Source organism: Anser cygnoides, chromosome 2 (assembly GCF_040182565.1).
Source record: "Anser cygnoides isolate HZ-2024a breed goose chromosome 2, Taihu_goose_T2T_genome, whole genome shotgun sequence".
Classification (NCBI taxonomy): Eukaryota; Metazoa; Chordata; class Aves; order Anseriformes; family Anatidae; genus Anser; species Anser cygnoides.
The window spans coordinates 32,619,303-32,638,233 of NC_089874.1; the positions used below are offsets into that span (position 1 = coordinate 32,619,303).

The window sequence follows — 18,931 nt, forward strand, 5'->3', positions numbered from 1 at the left end:
ACAAGGACACCTGTACCATACGTGACAAAAGCTGCAGTCCTTCCAGTCAGGGACAGGCATCCTTGTTGTCTCCCTGTGCCACAGGAGAGGTGACTGACACTGTCTCTTTGTCACTGCTCCTCTGTGGATCTTCATGCAGTAACTGATAGAGAAGCCTTTGTGAGCATTCCCTAATTTGCTTGTAGCAAAATATTAACCACGATACTATTTTTCTCTTAAGAGTTCCTTTATTATTTTGAGAAAAATGAACTGTAATATGTATTTATATAAATTTACCCATTTTTGTTTCAAAAAGAGTATGAGGGGAGACTAATTGCTCTTGATTACCAGCTGCAACAATGCAACAGATGTGTAGTCACATTTTCATTAGTCCACCTTATTTTTAGTTAGCATTACCGTATAGCACTCATTACATACATGATTATTTTCAACTGCAGAATAACAAGTGACCTTTTGCTTAGGAAAGTTGGTTCTTTTTTTTTTTTTTCCCTGTAAATTAATGTTTTAGTGATGCATTGCTACCTGGTTTTGTTGCAGAAGCTGTAATTTTGTTGGTGCAAATCTGATGCTTCACAGTTTTTGTCACTGGTGAAAAGAGTCGGTAACCGATCCCCTTCCTTCTCTTTCCAGATGCTCTCTAAGTCCATTGAGCAGCTAAAGCAGCCTGGCAGTCACCTGGAGGAAGCTGAAGAAGAGCTTCATGGAGACCACTCGATGCAGGAGGAGCGAGCTGCCGCTAGCGGTGCCAGCATTAGGGCTGAGAGCAGCAGTGCTGGTGTGGATGACAGAATAGGACAGCAGGTTGGGGCTGTGAAGGTCAAAGAGGAGCCACCGGACAGTGATGAGGATATTCAAACCCAGCAAATGGAATCTGGGGAGCAAGCTGCTTTTATGCAACAGGTAATAGGCAAAGATTTAGCTCCAGGATTTGTAATTAAGGTTATTATCTGAACATCACGTGCATTTTCTTAGCCTTTGATAAGCGATTGTGTTTTGAATCACTGATCTAGCAAATCCTGATTTACCATTCAAAGAATTTAACAAAGGAAGAGGTGTTGTATGCACACTTAAAAATGTAGTGGAGCTCATCCTTATGGCCACTAATGGAGAAAATACCTGTTGCAGTCAATTGCTCTACATAACTCTTTGCGTAATAGACGATAGAATTTGTATTAGCCCAGGATTACATTACATCGCTTACTCTTAGTGCAAGAGAACTCGTTATCACCTAGCTTGTTGAGATCAGCTACTGCTGGACTTAGTTTCCAGACCTGATTGATGAAACATTCTTCTCTGATTTTGAATCCTCTGACTTTTGCTTTCAGCTATCTGTATATAATGTATCATAATGTAGTCTTGAACACTGTTAAATATAGGGTATTTTTTCCCCCAGTAGACAGGTACTGACTGCTATATCAGCGGTTCCAGGCTGGAGTACAAAGTGTAAGTTAGAGAAGTGCACAAGATGGATGTAAAGATGCCAGACAAGGCACTGTTTAAATATTGCATTGTTTTCAGTTTTTGCACTGCCTAATTTTTCATTTGTCGTATTTGATGATACTGTCCGCGGAGACATCCTTAAATGAAGCAGATGCAAATACTGGCAAGAAAGAAAACACAGCATTAGGTTCCAATCAGATACTACGGTATTGGAGGAAAAGCACAGAACTGTTATCATTATTGTCTGATATCCAATCACTTGTTTATTTTTTTTAAATAACGACTAATCATACAATATTGCATAACCTTTATCACTAGGTCTTACGGACAAATCCTAAAATAAGGTCAGTGTAAAAATGCCAACTCAGCAAGAGGAAACTTCAAATTGTCTGACAGTATTTTACAAACACTGAAGAGCAAAGCACATTTGTGAAGTCTGTGCTTTCAGAGAGCTGGTGTCCCTTTTGTTGCTCCAAAATCAGACGGAGCAGTGCTGGATGCAATGGCAGGCACTGTTTATTTAAGTCAAGACTTTGTCAGGTCCCTGCTGTTCTCCTGCAGAAAAGTGATTCTGAGAGGGGGAGCAGGAAATGCCTTATGGAAACAGGAAGCCCAAGTGATTCATGTGCTGAGGAATGTAAGGCAGGGGGAACGGGGTAGTGTTCTCTCTGTTTTTAAAGGCACTCTATGAATTGATTTATTGTCAAAGAAAATAACAAAGCGAGTAGGGAAATTGTTAAGGAAGCTTTCCAGTGAAACATTTCCTTCATATTCCCTTTTGATATGTTTACCTTGTTTTATAGGTTTACTTTTGTTAAGCTAGTTAAAGATTCATTGTATTAAGATCCCCTTTAATATGGATAATCCCAAACTGACCTGGAATCCTTGTCAGTTTTTTTTCTATTAAAAATATTTATATTTCTAAAGCTAAGGTATTTTAAGGTGCAGTATCCTGTTTCAAAAGAGATAGCTGTTTTGCCAAATGTAGAAATTGTTCTGAAATGTTATTAGCATGTGTTGTTTACATTATGCTCTAATACTATTAAAACTCTTATAAAATGTTGCAACTTATAAAGATACATTATCCTTTTTCCTAGAAGATCTCCAAACAAATGACTAAATAGTTGTTATATAATGAAAGGCCTCCTGAACCATAAAGATCATCTTAGATAGGAACGATATATTAATTGACAAAATATAGGTTATTTTTATTTGTGCTTTATATTTGAACAGAAATCTTTTGCCGTCTTGGATGAAAAAATCACATTCACATTCAAAAAGTGAAGCATATAAAAATGAAATTTTATGTTTTTCCCATTCCGTATAATTTTAATTTTCTTTGAAACCTAACTTCGGCTTCATCAAAAGGGATAGTGCATCTTTTAAAATACATTTTATTTGGGGAGAAATTTGCAATGAGAAGATTTTTGTACAATATCATTTCAAAAACATGTATTCACAAAGGACAGAAGATATTTTTATAATGTCATTCAGGTGAGAAACCCCAATACATTAGTGGGCTTTAATTTCAGAATCTTTCAAATTTGGATAATGTTAAAATAGAGAAACTACCTGGAACCAGTGAAAAGGAAAACTGGGTTTAAAAAAAACACAGATTTCTAATTGATAATTGTCTCTTACATTTTAAATCTACTGTATTTATTATAATTTACACCCTTAGAGGTGATCTCTTGTTTTGTGTTGTAAATATATTCTGTTTGTATGTTCCCTTTTTTTGCCTTCTGATATAAGTCTCTTCCTTTCTCAAATAAAGTTTTTTTTTAAAAGATCACCTTTCAGATATCTGACTTTGTGTAAAGTTGATAACTTAGTTGTGCTTTTGCTTTGTATAACCAAATATGTTTGCTACACATTGTTGAAACAATTGAAGCTTTCAGGAGCAAGGTTTTTATTACACTATTCTTACAATGATTACACAAAGTCTTCCTTTTAGTCTCTTGTTTTATCCTACATCAGCCATTATAAGTTCTAGTGAATGTGGAAATAGTATCGATGCATGCTCATTTTCCCATCATGGCATTTGTCTTGAACATGTGATCATATGTAGTATCATATTGGAAAGGGAAAGTCCAGTTTCTTTGCCCCCAATTATCCAAAATTATCCAAAATCTGGATGAACTGATATAATTTCTATGACACTTCTAAAATCCTCCTAGAACCATAAAAATGTTGAAACTGAGTTTATAATCACCTTTTTGATACTCCTCAAGACCATTGCAAAACTAGAATCCATCTGTAAATAGAGTGGGAAAAAGGGAATCCACAAACTTGATGACTTTCAAGCAATTGTGGGAGAAAGTGAAGTCCTGCAGCAGAGAAACAGCTAAGTGGTGACGTTTCCTGAACTTTGCTTCAGATGTGCCGAGAAAAACACTTTGTACTACGTAACTCTGTTGCTAAAGTACATGAATATTACTGTCAAAAGAGTATGGAAAATCATTGCCTTCAAACTGTTCATTTAAACAGGAAAAGCTTTTAGCTGCTTTGATTCTAGTAGAATTTTAACTAAAATAAAATTCTTTCAGGAACCTAAGGATGTGAGAATAAATATTTTCATAATTCAAATGTAATTAAGTGATCCAACAGCAAAGTAATGTTTTATCAGTAATACATTAAAAAATAGATAAGAAAATCAAGTTTCAGCTTAGGAAAGCTTAAGTAGCATTAACAGAATAACAATATACTTCTTGCCCTGTCAATTATTATGTATTTTGAATCTTGTGCCTGCAAGTAGATCTTGCTTTTGACAGTGATTTTACTGAGATGCCATTTGTTTAAATACTCACGTCAAAATTAGAAGAGCAGTCTTAAATGCTTTCAGTTGACAGCACTCCTGGTTTGGAGGCTACACCTACATTTTTTTCTAAATTATGTGTTTACCACACACCAAAGCACCCATAATGTAAAAAAAAAAAATCAAAATGTAATACAATCCATAGGCCTTATTTTTTTCTGGGATTAATGTGCATCTCCTGATTAATGTGCATCTCTTTTTTTTTTTTTGAACAGCAGCTGCTTAGTCTGTCCTGTTGTCCACAAAAATAAAGCCAGTGTAGATGCCAGTTTAGAAGTAATTACTACCAAACAAGGGAAAATGCTTCATAATATTTATAAACTCAACAAAAACACGAGTTACTGGATGCTAGCCTTTTTCACCTTCTGATGTTAACAAAATAGGATTAAAAGTTGAATGCCTCAGCAAAACAGGACTCCAGACACTGCCGCTACTCCTCCTCTCTGTTCAGCAATTCATTCATGCACCATCTTCATTCCATCTTCATTATCATCAAGATCACTAAGACTTCTATATGTTATTTAAGCTAACTATACCCTGTTTTTGTCTTCACTGGCATTCTGAGGTATAATCTATAAACATTACTCCCAAGCACCAATCTAAAAATGTTTACTTATTTCTCCCCCTTACGAACACTTCACAATTTGAAGCCAAAATTAGCTAAGGCAAGTTAATTTCCTTATTGTATTCTGTCCCACTGGCAGCATGTCCTACTTATCCCACTTAAGGGTAGTTTGTTTGCTTTTCATTTATTTGTTTAGTTTCTGATTTCCTTATGCAGTTCCCATCATTTGGGTGGTAGCAGTGCTTCTGTACCTGGTTTCTCAATAGAAGAATATAGTGTAGAACATTATATGCTAAATTACTGTTCAGGCAAACAGAAGACAAGCATCATAATTTTATCTTCTTCATTGCTCTAGTGGAATCCTGTTGATTTTTTTTTGTGGCATTTTATCATTGCAATTGATAGACTGTGCTTTGCGTTTAGTAGATTGTGCGCTTTACATTTTTTTTTCCTCTTATAACTCAGCCTACTTTAGAATTACAATAAAAGGAAAAACAAAACAAAAGAAACAAACAAAAAAAAACAAGAACAACAACAAGCCCAAAACACATAGCCAGTTGCAAGGCAGAATGGGGGATGCTCTGGGCTTCCCAGCCATGCTCACTCATTCTGCTGCACAAGGGGTATCTGCTATGTGTGTCCTGCTTTCTGGTCCCCTGGACTCAGGTGTGCTCCTGTTGCTTAGCCGGCCCTATACCTCATAAAATCCATACAGGCTGACTTTGGCCTTTAATGCTGGTAGTGAATGGCTACATGTAGGCACACACAGCTATTAGAGACCCCAAGGGTTGCTTCAGCAGCAGCTGAAAGTTATAAGGGTACTAGCTCACTAACTTGAAATCATACTTCAGCAGTGCCTAGTTCTCTGGGATGACTACATGGGGACCTTAATAACTAGAGTTACTTTGACAGTCCAGATACTTACTTGTAACCAATTCAGTGCCTTAATTAGCTGATTAAATGAGATGGTTTGAATCTGGCTCAGCACCTTTGTGGCTTTGGTTTTACTTTTCCATAGTTGCCATGAAGTATCTCTGTTGATTCTAACAGTACATAGCCCTGAATCATAAGGGAAGTTGGCTGCACACTTGGTTCTTCCATGTTGATGGCGAGTTGCAGCATTTTTGACCTTGATAAGTGCTGTGAAGACCCAGAAGGGAAATGAGAAATGGAAATGTAACTTTTGAATGTCAGACTTCTAAAGAAACCTTCCACCTTCTCTACTCCCTTCTGCCCTCCCTAAATGATGTTGTAACCACAAGTCTTTCTGATCTGTACTAGATCAATTCACTTTTTTTCTTTTCCTTAGGCTACCTTAGTCATCTCCTGTAACTGTGCAGCCAGTAAGAGAGACACTAACCTTGTACTGTAATGTCCTTCTTCAGTTCTGTGAGTGCACAGGCCCAGTACAACCCCCAAATAATATAGGCTAGCATTAGGATTTCTTTATTCATACCTGAGCCTTAGACTATCCTAGGGAAGGAGTGGGGAGGTTGGAGGGAGAGAACTGTGGTGCTGGATTTGTTTTGTGAAATTTTTTCATTCTTTTACATAAGTCTCTAAATATTTAGCCAGCTTTGTGTCTTCTTTGCTCTTAAGGGTCTGTCCATAAAGTTTTTGACTGTTCATTATCCAATACTACGGGAAGTATAATTCAATTTTTTAATGCCAATTCTATGTGAAAAGGCATAATAATAAGAATTTCTACAAGTAATTGGCCTCTCCCAGTTGGATGTGAAAATGATCTTTTTTTTTCAGAAAGTATCAAATCTACTTAATGCCAAGGAGTTGATTGCTATTTTGTTTGTCTCTGCTATTGTACACTGCAGATGTAGAAGGCAATAAGACTTATTTTATCGCATAACTAAATTGAGAACTGAGATGTCTGAACAACTATATGGCAAATGTTTTATCAGTACATTACAAAATAACAAAGTTTTTCATTTCACTGATAGCAGCACAGAATAATGTTGATAGTGCTTATATTTTTTGATCCCAAATTTTTGATGCTTCTTTTCCTCCTTCAGATACTTACGATATAGTATTTTGGTACTGCACACTTCTGTCAGTGAAAGCTGCTGGGGCAACACCAGGCAAAATTACTTAAGCAGGGGTACATAACTAGCATGAATCAAAAGCCTGTAAGTCCAGATCCCAATAATTATCACTTCACATTTTGACAGTCAGATGATATTACTTTCATACCAATGGGCAATTTATCATTTCCTGTATCAGACAGCATGGTTTTTTTATTATTATTATTATTCTCATTGAAGAGGATTATGTGTTCTTGGAAAGCTACTTCTTTAAATGCTTTGTGTTTGGAAGAGCTCTGTTCTGACCTCCAAATGTTTTTCTCTCTCCCTGACAGACAGGCGCATGCACACAAAGTTTTCATTTTTTCCTTCCCTTAAAATATGACAGTGAATACATGCACTTCTCAGCACACTGCTGACTAAGTCTTAATAAAGCTCCATTGGTTAATGCCCTGGAAGAGCAACTCAGCCTGAATGCCTTGGAGACATAGGTGCTCTAATGCAGAAAGCAGTTCATAATCTGTCTCCTCTCATGGCCTGGCCTGTGACCTTTGGATCCCCAGGAGGCCGAGGAGGTCTTTCTGCTCAGACTGCCTGCATTTCCTCAGCAAAGAAGCTTGTGAAAATTGCAGCTACAAGAGTACAGCAATGGTGAGGGTTTAGCAAGGTACTGCTCACGTAAAGCATTTGGTGAAGTATTGGTCTCCAATGCTTTCTTTAATCTTTTCCTTTTGCACCCATTGAGAAGGGCGCTGGGATATTTTTAGGTGGCAGTTTGCAGATTTTAAAGCTGATTTCTATTACTGAGCGGAGCCAGAAGTAGCACTGGGCAGAAACGTTGAAAAATGCTCTTCCCCATGAACAGAAGAATAGCTATAGAGAACAGCTGTTCCTAAGCTTGCTTTCCTAGATCTTCCTCTACTGAAAATACAAGCTTAAGAGTCACCACACACTAGAGAGCTCAGTCGCTCAGGCACCTGACTGCACATGGGAACAGGTAGTCATCAGGGTTCCCTCAGTTCTCACCTGTTCTGATCCATTTTGACACCTCACCTTAGGGCATCACAGGTGCCAACAGCACATCCCTTGACATCTTCCTTTCTTTTCTTTATAGAATGTTTTCGTTCTCCATTTACCTGCACTTGTGCAGGTCTTTTGTCATAGTTTCCCATTAGCTTCTGTGTAAGTTTTAGTTTTCTTAAGCTACTGATTTTATGCAGAGGACTTCAAATCAGTCTCTGGTAGTGTTTCTGACAGAAAATCAAATTGCAGCACTGAATACAGGTGCCATCACCACAGGTTCAGCCCAGGGATATCTCACTTGAATAGCTCTGCTTTGGCTGCTTCTGCAGAAAGTAGGCCTTGTCATGGATTCTGCAGACTTTGGTCAAAATACATGCAGCATTAACCTTTGTGAAAAGATACTGTGAACTAAACCGGTCGGTTATAGAAAGGAATCAGTGTTTGGTTCTCCTTGCTGTCATGGCCATTTAGTGTCATTGCGAGAGGCTGAATATTAACTTATAGACAGATACTCAAAAATTGGTAGGTACATTAACAGAGAAGGAAAAATTTTTGAATCTTTTTACATCTTACCAGGATCGGCTCTACTGTCTTTACATGCTCTTTGTCAGCATGATTGATAGCTTCAGCTCAGAATTAAGAAAGTCACAAGAAAGAATGCTTTATGTTTGACACACAGCAAGCTGCTATTGATGTACTGCTGGTTCTCCCACCTCCTTCTCCCTCCCCTCCCCCCCCCCCTTTAATATAGATGCTAAGTATTGAAAAGGGAAAAATAATCGTGGTCAGGTGAGGTGCTTAGAAATGGAGGAGGATTTATACCACCACTTAAGGCAAGTTAGAAAATGGAGATGCAGTCCTGCTGAAGTTGGTTGCATTCAACCTGCAGAATTGTGTAAGTGCAACAGTAATTTATGTCAGGAAGGACCAATATATATATGATACTTCACTCCTCCGTGTTACGCAAAGCTGATTCACTGTACTAAGTGCTTGGGCCCAACCAAACCAGGAGATTCAAGGCCTGCAGCTGACTGCAGGGCTGAGATACTCCATGCAAAATAAACTGAAAAATAGAGTCTTGCAGCTAGATACTCCTACCAAAACTGAGAACCTCCTCTGCAGGTCACTGTTACAAGGCTGCACCATCACTGGTGAGACACTACCTCTCCAGTTGCTGCCACGGAAACAGCCGCTGTGCTTGGTCCCTGCCTTTAGCATGTGGGAAGCTGTGCTAGAGGAGGTCCTTAGGGTTTATAGCAGGTCTCGGGAACGAGGAGTAGGGTGGATAATTTGAGAGACCAGGGCAGAGGAAAAACAACAAAAACCACACAGCTGTACAAATTCTTTGGTCTGAACAATTCACCGAGGGCAAAACTAAGTCAGTTTTGTTAACGCTGGCAGGAGCTGCTGGACCACATTTTCAGTTGGCTTCATAGGTCTTAAGTACACAATGGCATTATGAGGACAAAGAAATGCTACTAACTTCACTCCGTGGATTAAGTTCTCTCTGTGCCACTGAAACTGTTGTGGAGGGCCATAGGGAAAGTGGCTCCTCCCAGCACTTGGCTAAGCAGTTAGTGTTGAGGAAGCACCAGAGCCTGAAAATCAGAGCTGCTTTCCAAGAATGCATTTTGCAAGACAAGAAGAACAGGTGCAGACAAAGCTACCCCTCTGTTACTCCCCTTCAGCAAATTACTCCTCACCACGGCCTTCCCCAGCCCCTTCTCCCACCCATGGCCCAAGGGCAGACCTGCAGGCATCCTCAGGTGCATCAGACCCTTTGCAGACCTCTTTGAATTTGCCTTCTGAAGGCCATAGGGGTCTAGCAAAAATGAGATCATCTCCAGAAAGGCCACAATTACCTTCAGTAACTGCTTCTTCACAGATGTGCTGGGGCCTCTTGTGGAGGGACCTGGCTTCTCTGGCAGGGAAGGGACAGTGGCAGAAGGCCAAGTCCAGCCGTGGAGCAGGAAAGCAGGCAGACGATAAGGCATCTTCCTTGTTTTGGCACTTTTGTGGGAAGCAATGGTGGGCAGAGGATGAGGAGAGGGAGAAGAGGCCATAAAACATCCTACAGCAGCTCTCGTAGTTAGGCTTAAGAGCCCTCCTCATCTCAGAGAACAGGTCCATCTCTTCCTAACCAGATCTTTTCCAGATCAAATAATGGAGATTAGTTAGTAAAGAAAACATTCAAAGGTGTATAAGAACAAAAGTTCCAATTCCTAATTGTCCATACCTATTACATCTTGAATCAATAACTTTCAATAACTTGAGAAATACTGTAGTAAGTAAAGATTGAGTCAAGCATCAGTTTTCTATCATCATTGTTATCCTACCTTTTAAACGTAAGTTTACATTTATTTTTCCAGATGAAAGTCTGTATTTTAATTTCATTGAATTATTATCAATTATTAAACTTAATACTCCAATTCAGTGCTGAACCTGATATCAGAAACTGAATACTTATCTGAGCATTCTTGGTTAAGGAAATGCATAAAGTGTAGATGGAATATCTAAAATTATTATGAAATTATCCAATACATACTGGACTAGAAAGCACTTTTTTCCTTTAAAATTTAATTTAAAGGACAGCTTTTTTGTGTGCTGAAATGGTTTTCCCCAAATTCTTAATTCTCTTCATGTCAAGAGTATTATGCAGCCTACAGAATTTATCATTTATAGTAAATGTTCCTGTGTGTCACCTCCCAAAAATCTCAAGGACTGGACATTTAATCAGTGACATCACTGTTTAAAAGTTCCTTCTAAACTGATTTGCAACCTCGTTCTTATTGTGCAAAATAATAAAAATAACAATGATTTAATTTGGCACCATCAACCACTGAAAGATGAATCAAAAAGAGATTAGTAAGTGTTCTAGGTGATCTTAACAGGTCAACTACAAGTAAATTCATTGATGACACATGATACCACTGACTGGCAACTCTGACTGTATTATGGCATGGATAAACATGCTGTCTTTCCTAACAACTGCCCATGAAACAAAGTAATTTGAGATCATGTTGCTGTAGAAAACAACTAAAAAAAATCTTTTTGAATACACATTTGGAGGGCCTGATTAATGCAAAAGCCTGAGAGAAATGTGTTAGAACCTCACGTTGTAAGGTACCGAAGATGTTTCTTTTAACTTTACTTGGAGATTTTTTCTTTTTCCTTTGAATCAGAGCACCAGCACTACCTGCCAGTGTAAACCCAGTAATGCTTCCTGGATGTTCACATGCTCAGGGCATTTTGAGCTGTGCCTTTAAAAATAAATAAATAAGGAATGAACTTGTTTGACATTTCAAGCCAATGACCAAAGCCAGGGAGCCAGTTGAGTATGCTACTATATTCCCTTTAACTTTATTTTTGTGGGCATCACGCATTTTTAAGATAGTTATACATTACCCTGAACCAATGTAATATAAAAGATTTACTGTTACAGTTTGTGTGTGGCCAGGCAATGGCATATGGAAAACATGTTTCCTGCTATTTAATTTAATTACTCTAATCACGTGCCAGCCCCGGGCATGTCATTCTGGACCTCTGAGGCTCTTTGTCTGTCAGAGAGATGGACAATATCTTGGCTTTGTTTAGTTGCTCTGCAGGCTGCAGATAAAACCACTGAAATACTGACTGTTTGTTTAACCAAAACTTTGCATTTTAACCATTTGGCTTTGATTTTTTGTTTTACAAGAAAAGATGACATTTTGGCCTTGGTGAGCTGAAAAGGAAATATTAGGGATATGACGAAGAACTGTCACTTTCAGGCCTTAATAGATGAAAAAGAATACTCTAGCCTTCTGGTCAGAAATCAGCTTTGTTAGCAGAAACTTAAGACATGCGTTGCTGTTATTTTAGAGTTGCCTGTTAGCAAGGGCAGCTGGAAAAGTCCTGTTTATAATTGCTCCATTCTAATGTGTTTAGTCCTTCATTCAACTGTTTCAGTAGATTTTATTTTCTTTAATTTTAATAGATGAAACTGTAATGGATGAAACTCTCATTAAGATTCCATAGCAAGTAATCATGCTAATAACATTGCATCCAGGTCCAAGTTAGCTTTTATGTTAACACCCTACAGTGATTTTCATATAAGAAGTAGCTGTAAATTAGAGCTTTAAGTCCTTTGACGTTAAAAATTAAAAGCAGACAGTACTTTGTTCATATTAGAAACCCCGAATCTGGAGAGAAGAGAGAAATTAATCACACACTTAGCTTTAAGTATGTGCTTAACACTACCATTTCTGTCAGCTGTAAGCATGTGCTCATGTCCATGTTTTCCTGCACCCAGAAGTGATACTAAGGAGTACTGTAGTCTACATGATTTCTAACAATCGTGTTGTTGTAAGAAGAAACAATAAGAAGCAGCTTTGAAATGAAGCTAGTTCCATCTTATAAAGCATTACTATGCATAAATAGACTTGTTTATTCTTATATTTCTGAAGACTGAACTAACTTCAGTTACTGTAAGTTTCAACGTAAACGTACTTATCTCTATATATGGTAATGTACTGGTGCCCTGCCAGAGTAGCTCTCAACCTATATTGCATGGAAGAGGGTAGACAGAAGGTCGATCAAATTGTCTCAAGAGGTCTGCACCATCAGAGGAAAACATTGTATGGGATGGGATGAGATGCAAAAAAATGAAAGTGTCCATCTGAGAAGAATGAGACAGAATTTATATATTTCTGATATTTCAGTGTATGATTTTCCAATTGACTTTACTGTTTTCCTGTTTCCTGGCTGAATCATTGAGACATAGAAATAGTTTCCTTTAAGTTACACAATATAGCAATGTATGAATTAAACTTTTGTTACTATATACAGAATTACAGCTCTTGTCCCATTTAGCTTTGAGCTAACCACTAGATGACACTACTTCCCACTTACTGAACAGGTGTGAGCATATGCTCCAATCTTCCCATATAACAGTTCATACATATTTTCTTGTTTCTCACCCAAAGAATATATATATATATTAAAAAAAAAAAATTGTACAGGCATTGCCTTTGCCACTATATATTTTGATGGATCTTGTATTTTGTATATGTATATATATTTAGCAGTGTATACACATGTCTTTGCATGATCTATAGAAAATACGGATTATGCAAGCCGCCTTTAGGGTGTTGTAACTTAGCCAGTTGATGATAGCTCCACTTAAAAAAAAAAAAAAAGAAAAAAAAAGAAGAAATTGAAGAAGAACTTAATAGGCTAGAGTTTTATGAAGAACATTCCCCCTTCCTCCCCTCCCTGCCTGCCACCCCCAGTGTCCTGAAAAGAAAACAGTGCTAAGATAGTACAGGACATCTCTAAAGATGGGCATAGAGAAAAAAATAGACAGAGGAGTCAGGAATGAGCAAGCTGTACTACTCAAGTCCAAAAATGACAAACTGTGAAGAGAAATAGACACAGAAGCACTGTCATGCTTATCCATAAGGCTGCTGCAGTTTTTACATTAGGGACAATGCACATTTCAGAAGGGTGCGTGGAAAGAGTCCCGCATTTCTAAAAGCCTGATTTTCAGAAATCCAGAAGCTCCAGAGTACTTGCAAAACCGTTCCTCCAAATCACAGAATCACAGAATGGTTGAGGTGGGAATTATGCTGCTAAATGTAACATAATGCAGAAAGGCTTGAGGATATGCAAGTGGAGTGATAGAGCTTTCTGATTAACATATAATACATTTGTTGTACATGTGCTCTAACTGAAATACATACAACCTGTGATATACTTCATTTAAGGAGTATTTTGTACGGCCATAGTAAAAAGTCTTTAAAATTTGCCTGTCCTCTAGTAGTGTAATAAGGTACTACCCATACTCAAAGCAAATTAGGAATTATCTTTCAGTTTACTAATTTATATTGGGAAAAACAAACAAACAAAAAACAACCAACCAAACAAAAAAACACCTTTGTCATGATACACTTGTTTAAAACGAGATCCTTAGTGGCACTATCGGTTGGGTAAATCCTCATCCTCTTTCACATTAGCCAAGTACTTCCATATTCATGTTGAAGGGAACCTGCAAGCAAGGAGGGTAAACCTCCTTGCCCGACAGGATGCTCTGCTCTATTTAAATGTCACATCCTATTGCAACCTTTTATTTTAGCACAATTTCTTCTGTTTTAATGCCAAGCGCTGGTACTAAGGTGTGGTAAAGTCATGTAATGTGAAGTCAACACAGTGCTAACATAGCTCTAGAGCAGAAAGCAAGGTACTTCTGCTAATAAACTAGTTTTGTTATATCAAGTTGGCCACGAGATACAAATTCAACTGCCGATTTGTAAGACTTCAAGAACTTGTATTTCCTTAATTATGTCAGTTTATTTGTACCTATGTCACAGTTCAGCTAACACTTCCTGTAGTTCTGTTGGATATTTAGGAATTATATTTACAGATAAAATCTGTCCCATTCAAAACTAAATTCTAGGTTACAAGAGTGCAAGTCCATAGTCCCTACAAAAGAACAGTGATACTCCATAGACATAGAACCATATTTGAAAAATTATGCTTCTAAGTCATTTATCAGCAAAAAGAGACATGTTTATCTATTTGCAACCAACAACTTCACTAGACCCATGTAAGAACTGAGATTCTCTCAGCACTTTAAGGGTGTCCAAGTCCCCAGGAACAAAAATGTTTGGAATCAAGAGTGCCTAAATTGCAACCATAAGCAATGCAATCAAAATCAAAGGTATAGTTTTATCCTATGCATGTGTTATTTGGACAGGTTAATTTATTGGGGATTATGGATCTGAGGAGAATCCACCTAATTTTAAACATAAAATAAGAGAAAAGCTGGAAAATAACACTTTAGCCAGAGGTTTTGCTTCCTTATTAAAATGCTGTCTTGTATTTAATCTAAACAAGTGCAATTACTTTTCAGACTTGGATTTCCTCTACAAATTTTGTGCTCTTATATTTCATTTTAGATGGGACATTTATGCAAATTGCTTCTTTTTCACTGATTTCCTGCAGTTTCTTAAATTTGTCAGTAAACACCCTTGAGCCTCCCTCCGAAGACTGTTTAGGAAAGGAACAAGCTCTCTTCTATTTGTGGCTAAGCATGAGCTCCAGGAAGGTTAGCTGGAGTATTCAAAATAAGGCAAAACAAGAAATATCTTGCAAGACAAGCAGCATATCTTCAGACCTGAGTCCGTGACACACTGTGCTAAAAATATCCTGTTGATTCATAAACTACCTGTGCAGGGCAAATTCCCTGCTCAGTCTCATTGTAGAAGCACACAGTGTGAGGTTATACATTGCTTTTGAATGGCAAGAGGGGGGAAAAAGAGTTTTAAATCACTTTTGTTCTCCTCTGACATAAGGACTTTAATGTTATATGACGCAGGAAAAGCTATCCTTCAGAGCTAGCCTCTTCTCTGGGCTGTGAACCTTAGGAGGAAAGGAGCTTGGTCAAACCTGTTACACTTATGGACAAGAAATTATGACCTAATGGCATTTCACACTCGCTCTGTAGCATTCCTAGTTAGCTGGATCAGAGATGGCAGCAGGAGAAAAAATAAATAAAAAAATCTTTCCCCAAGAAACTTGAAAGGCAGCAAAACTACCTCAAAAGGACAAAGCACCTGAGCAATCAAATGGATCTGAACCGAGTTCAGAAGGTGGAAAGTAACGTATGCAGTTTTGTACAGCCCTGGAGGTAAACCATTTATAAACAAATACTTCAAACTCTTCCTTCCTCTCTTACTCCCATGCATTACTGAGGCAGCATTAGCAAGAATTTAGGAGGGGTACAAAAGGTGACTGAGGGAACAACCAACCAGCCAGCACCCAGGCTTCAGGTCTGCCTGGGACACACGTGCCTTTTGACAGTTGCCATGAAAGCTCTCTGCATATACTCCAAAATCACTCTGTTTGGATTATCATTTTAAGCGCCTTCCTAAAACTTCTGCTTGTGTGCTAAACCAGAATATGTATTAGAATAATCTACCATGTTACAGACTATGCTAAATTCCAATGCATAGTATGGAGCAGTGCAGTTCAAAGCATTTCTCCTTATTTTCAACAAAGAAAAAAAAAAAAGTACCCTCCTGTGCCTAGCTCTTCCAGCAGTTTCCACTGAGGAGTTGTTAGGAGGAGTTATTACTTCCCCACACCTTCTGCAGCGTCAGGAATTCCTTTTAGACTAATCTGAAGACAAAACCAGTTGGGTTTAAACAAAGTCCTATGACAATTCAATCAGATTTTGATAGATACAATTTTGGTCTTGCGTTTTCAAACCTACATTTTAGCTAAGGCAGTAATGGGGAGTTTCTTCCTGACATTGAATCACGTGCGGTGATAGTTCCTGCAAATGTCCTGCAAGACATGTTTCTGAGCTCACAAGGAATGCAAGAGACCACACAGGCAAAAGGAAAACACACTAAAAGACAAACAAAACAAAACAAAAAGAAAAGAGTCTAACGAAGAACTTAAAGCCAAACAAACAGGAAACACGACCAGCAGATACAAAAAATAAAAGGCTTCAAGCTTGCTAGAAGGAAGGACTTGAACTGTGAAAAATGAAAGATAGACCTGTATGAAACTAACCTAGTGAAATATTTTGCACCTACATACAGCACAATGCCTTTCTAGCAGCTGATCGTTTTACTAAAATTGTTGTAATAGCTAGTTTTACACGCCTGAGGTAGCAAGTAGTGTCCAAGGCAAAAGATTTATGGTTTGCTCTGGATATAATGGTATGAGAGGAGCTGGCTGCCAAATGGGCCTGTGATTTGAATAGGGCGCCTTTGGTTTGGTAGGTGGTGTATTTGTTCTGTGGCTGGAGTTCACTAGAAGAAGTTGTTTGATGCACTGGCCAATGATAACTATCTTGGGAGAGGGAGAAACCCAAAGCCTCCAAGTTTCAAGGAGAGAACAGAATGAAGTACTTGGGTATATGGAAAAAAAAAGGAAGATTACAAAGTCCATGGCAACATGAAGTAGATCAATTCATGGGGCACTTTGTGGTTTATCACTTTAAAAAAGATTTATTGACCCCACATCTTGGTAATTTTTAGTATTAAATCGACCTCTTTTGAAGACTAAGCTGCATGAGAAGACGAGACAGTAGTTTTGGAACAGAGCCTTAGAAATAACACTGCTGGTTTGGCTCTGCTTCCCATATTGTTGCTTAGCTTTAAAACTTTTCAGCAGGACTTCAGTCTAGTGACCAGCGTGAATCACTGTGGAGTAGATTAACACAGTGTTTTCCCAAGTGTCTAATCTCGCCTTGGGATCAGAATACAAACATAAGCAAAGCATCCTTAAGATCCAAGGAGTCCTCAGAGCAAGCCTGCAATTCAGCCCCGCCAGCCTTTGTGTTTCCTCAGGCTCCTCGGCATCACTTCGAACTTCCAGAATTCTTTGAAAGTCCTGCTCTGACTGAAAGCTTTTCCTTTGCACACTGAGCACAGCTCTCAGCTTGCCTGCGAGAATGGTGTTATATGTGTAGCACCTTATCCTAAAAACCCCATTTGCTGGATGAACTCTTCCTTTCAAGCTTGCTTTTTATTGCTAGAAGGCAAGTTTTGGAGGAGCTGTGTCTGCATTCTCTCTCTTGTGCTTGATGATTTTTCTGCTATTTTAACACTCCTGAAATCAGGGAAAAGCTTTGCACTTCTGAACCAGCTTCAGAGGGAATGGCTGAGAGACACTGAAAGTTTGCTAATCTGCTTGCATACTGCTACAAGAAGGAGATGGGCCTAGTGGAATCCAGATTAGGCTCTCATTGAATTGTTAACCAGCAAGTTCCTGGATTTGGCATTTTGACATCAAGAGATTGATCAATGCCATTTAAAAGTATTCTGTGGCCTGTGTGTGAGGATAAAGAAATATCAAACGCATTAGGAAATGTGGCAATAGGCGGTTCCAAGTCACTTATGTCAAAAGGAACTTGCACAAGAAGGGACAACAAGTAAGATCAGTAGAAACAGTAGAGCATGCATAGAAATGAAGAAGGACCAGACAGTCATTAGGTATGCTTCAACCCAGTTCAGGTCATTGGCCACTACTATCTATATAAACATCTCTACTGTCATTTTAACCTTAAAGTAAAAGCACTGATGTGCTTAGGCATCTATTCTGACAGTGCCTACTTACCTGTATGTATGTGGGTGTCTTCCTTAAAGATTAATACAAGTAAAATGCAAGTGTGTTCTCTGATATCTAATGAAAACTGTTGTGTGTTTACTTACGTACACACAAAGAATAACAATAAAGAGGAGCTCATGTATGAGAGGAGTCCATATAACTAAAGATGGAAAAAGCAGGCCCACAGACAGCCCCGTCACGAGGGGTGAGATGTGTCAGTTCAGGATTATTACATGCTTTTTTCTATATTAAAGGATGATAGTCTTGTTCAAACGGAAAGCAACAACAAAATTTGTATGTGAAATTCCTAGCTTGCTGTAATAAAAGATTGAAGTGAATGTTCCTTAAAACAAATCATATAGGAAATTTCCAACCACATTTTGAATATATTACAAATTAAAAGGAACACACACTTATGTATGTCACTCCACCACCTTTTCTCGTGTTACAGTTAGGTCAGAACTAAAAAAATAATAAATAAATAAATACAGGGACTGTAGTAAGTACCATAATATAAAATTACATGTTGATTTTTCCATGGGCTATTAATATCTTGTTACTGTGAGACTGTACTGGTTGGTGGTTTCTGGCTTAGTGGTGTTTGGCTTGTAGGTAAAGGAAAAAAAGAACAATATATCAAGACCTCCTCCAACAGGAATACTGACCTCCAACTGCTATTTTATGTAACTTATTTTTGGTTATTTCCACATTTTTACTGTTAATAGAAGCTGGAAATAGCATTTTATCTTCTTAGCCTCTACACATTTTTGTGCATGCTCAAAAAATACGTGCAGAAATGCTTTTTATCTTACTTACAAGTTTCACTAGTGTCAAGATCAAGACTGTCTTAGCTTCTGGAACCCGGGTGGAATTCCAGGAGACATTCCACCGGGTAATATAGTAGAAGATGTAAAATTGCCAGTAACGGGGAGAGAAGAATTTTCTGCAGTAATCAGT

The 18,931-nt window shown here is 38.1% G+C and overlaps 1 protein-coding gene across 18 annotated transcripts in view; it reads left to right on the forward strand.

Annotated features, from left to right (window-relative positions):
- HDAC9 (histone deacetylase 9) overlaps positions 1 to 18,931 on the forward strand; it is a 480,254-nt gene that overhangs the window by 286,624 nt on the left and 174,699 nt on the right. For 17 of the 18 annotated variants that reach the window (XM_048068356.2, XM_048068353.2, XM_013171797.3 and 14 more), the window contains one exon: positions 631 to 900. In XM_048068356.2, coding sequence (XP_047924313.1) covers positions 631 to 900 — 270 coding nt within the window. Of the gene's footprint in view, positions 1 to 630; positions 3,242 to 18,931 lie in introns of those variants that run through there. The other variant, XM_013171808.3, reaches the window with a different exon arrangement.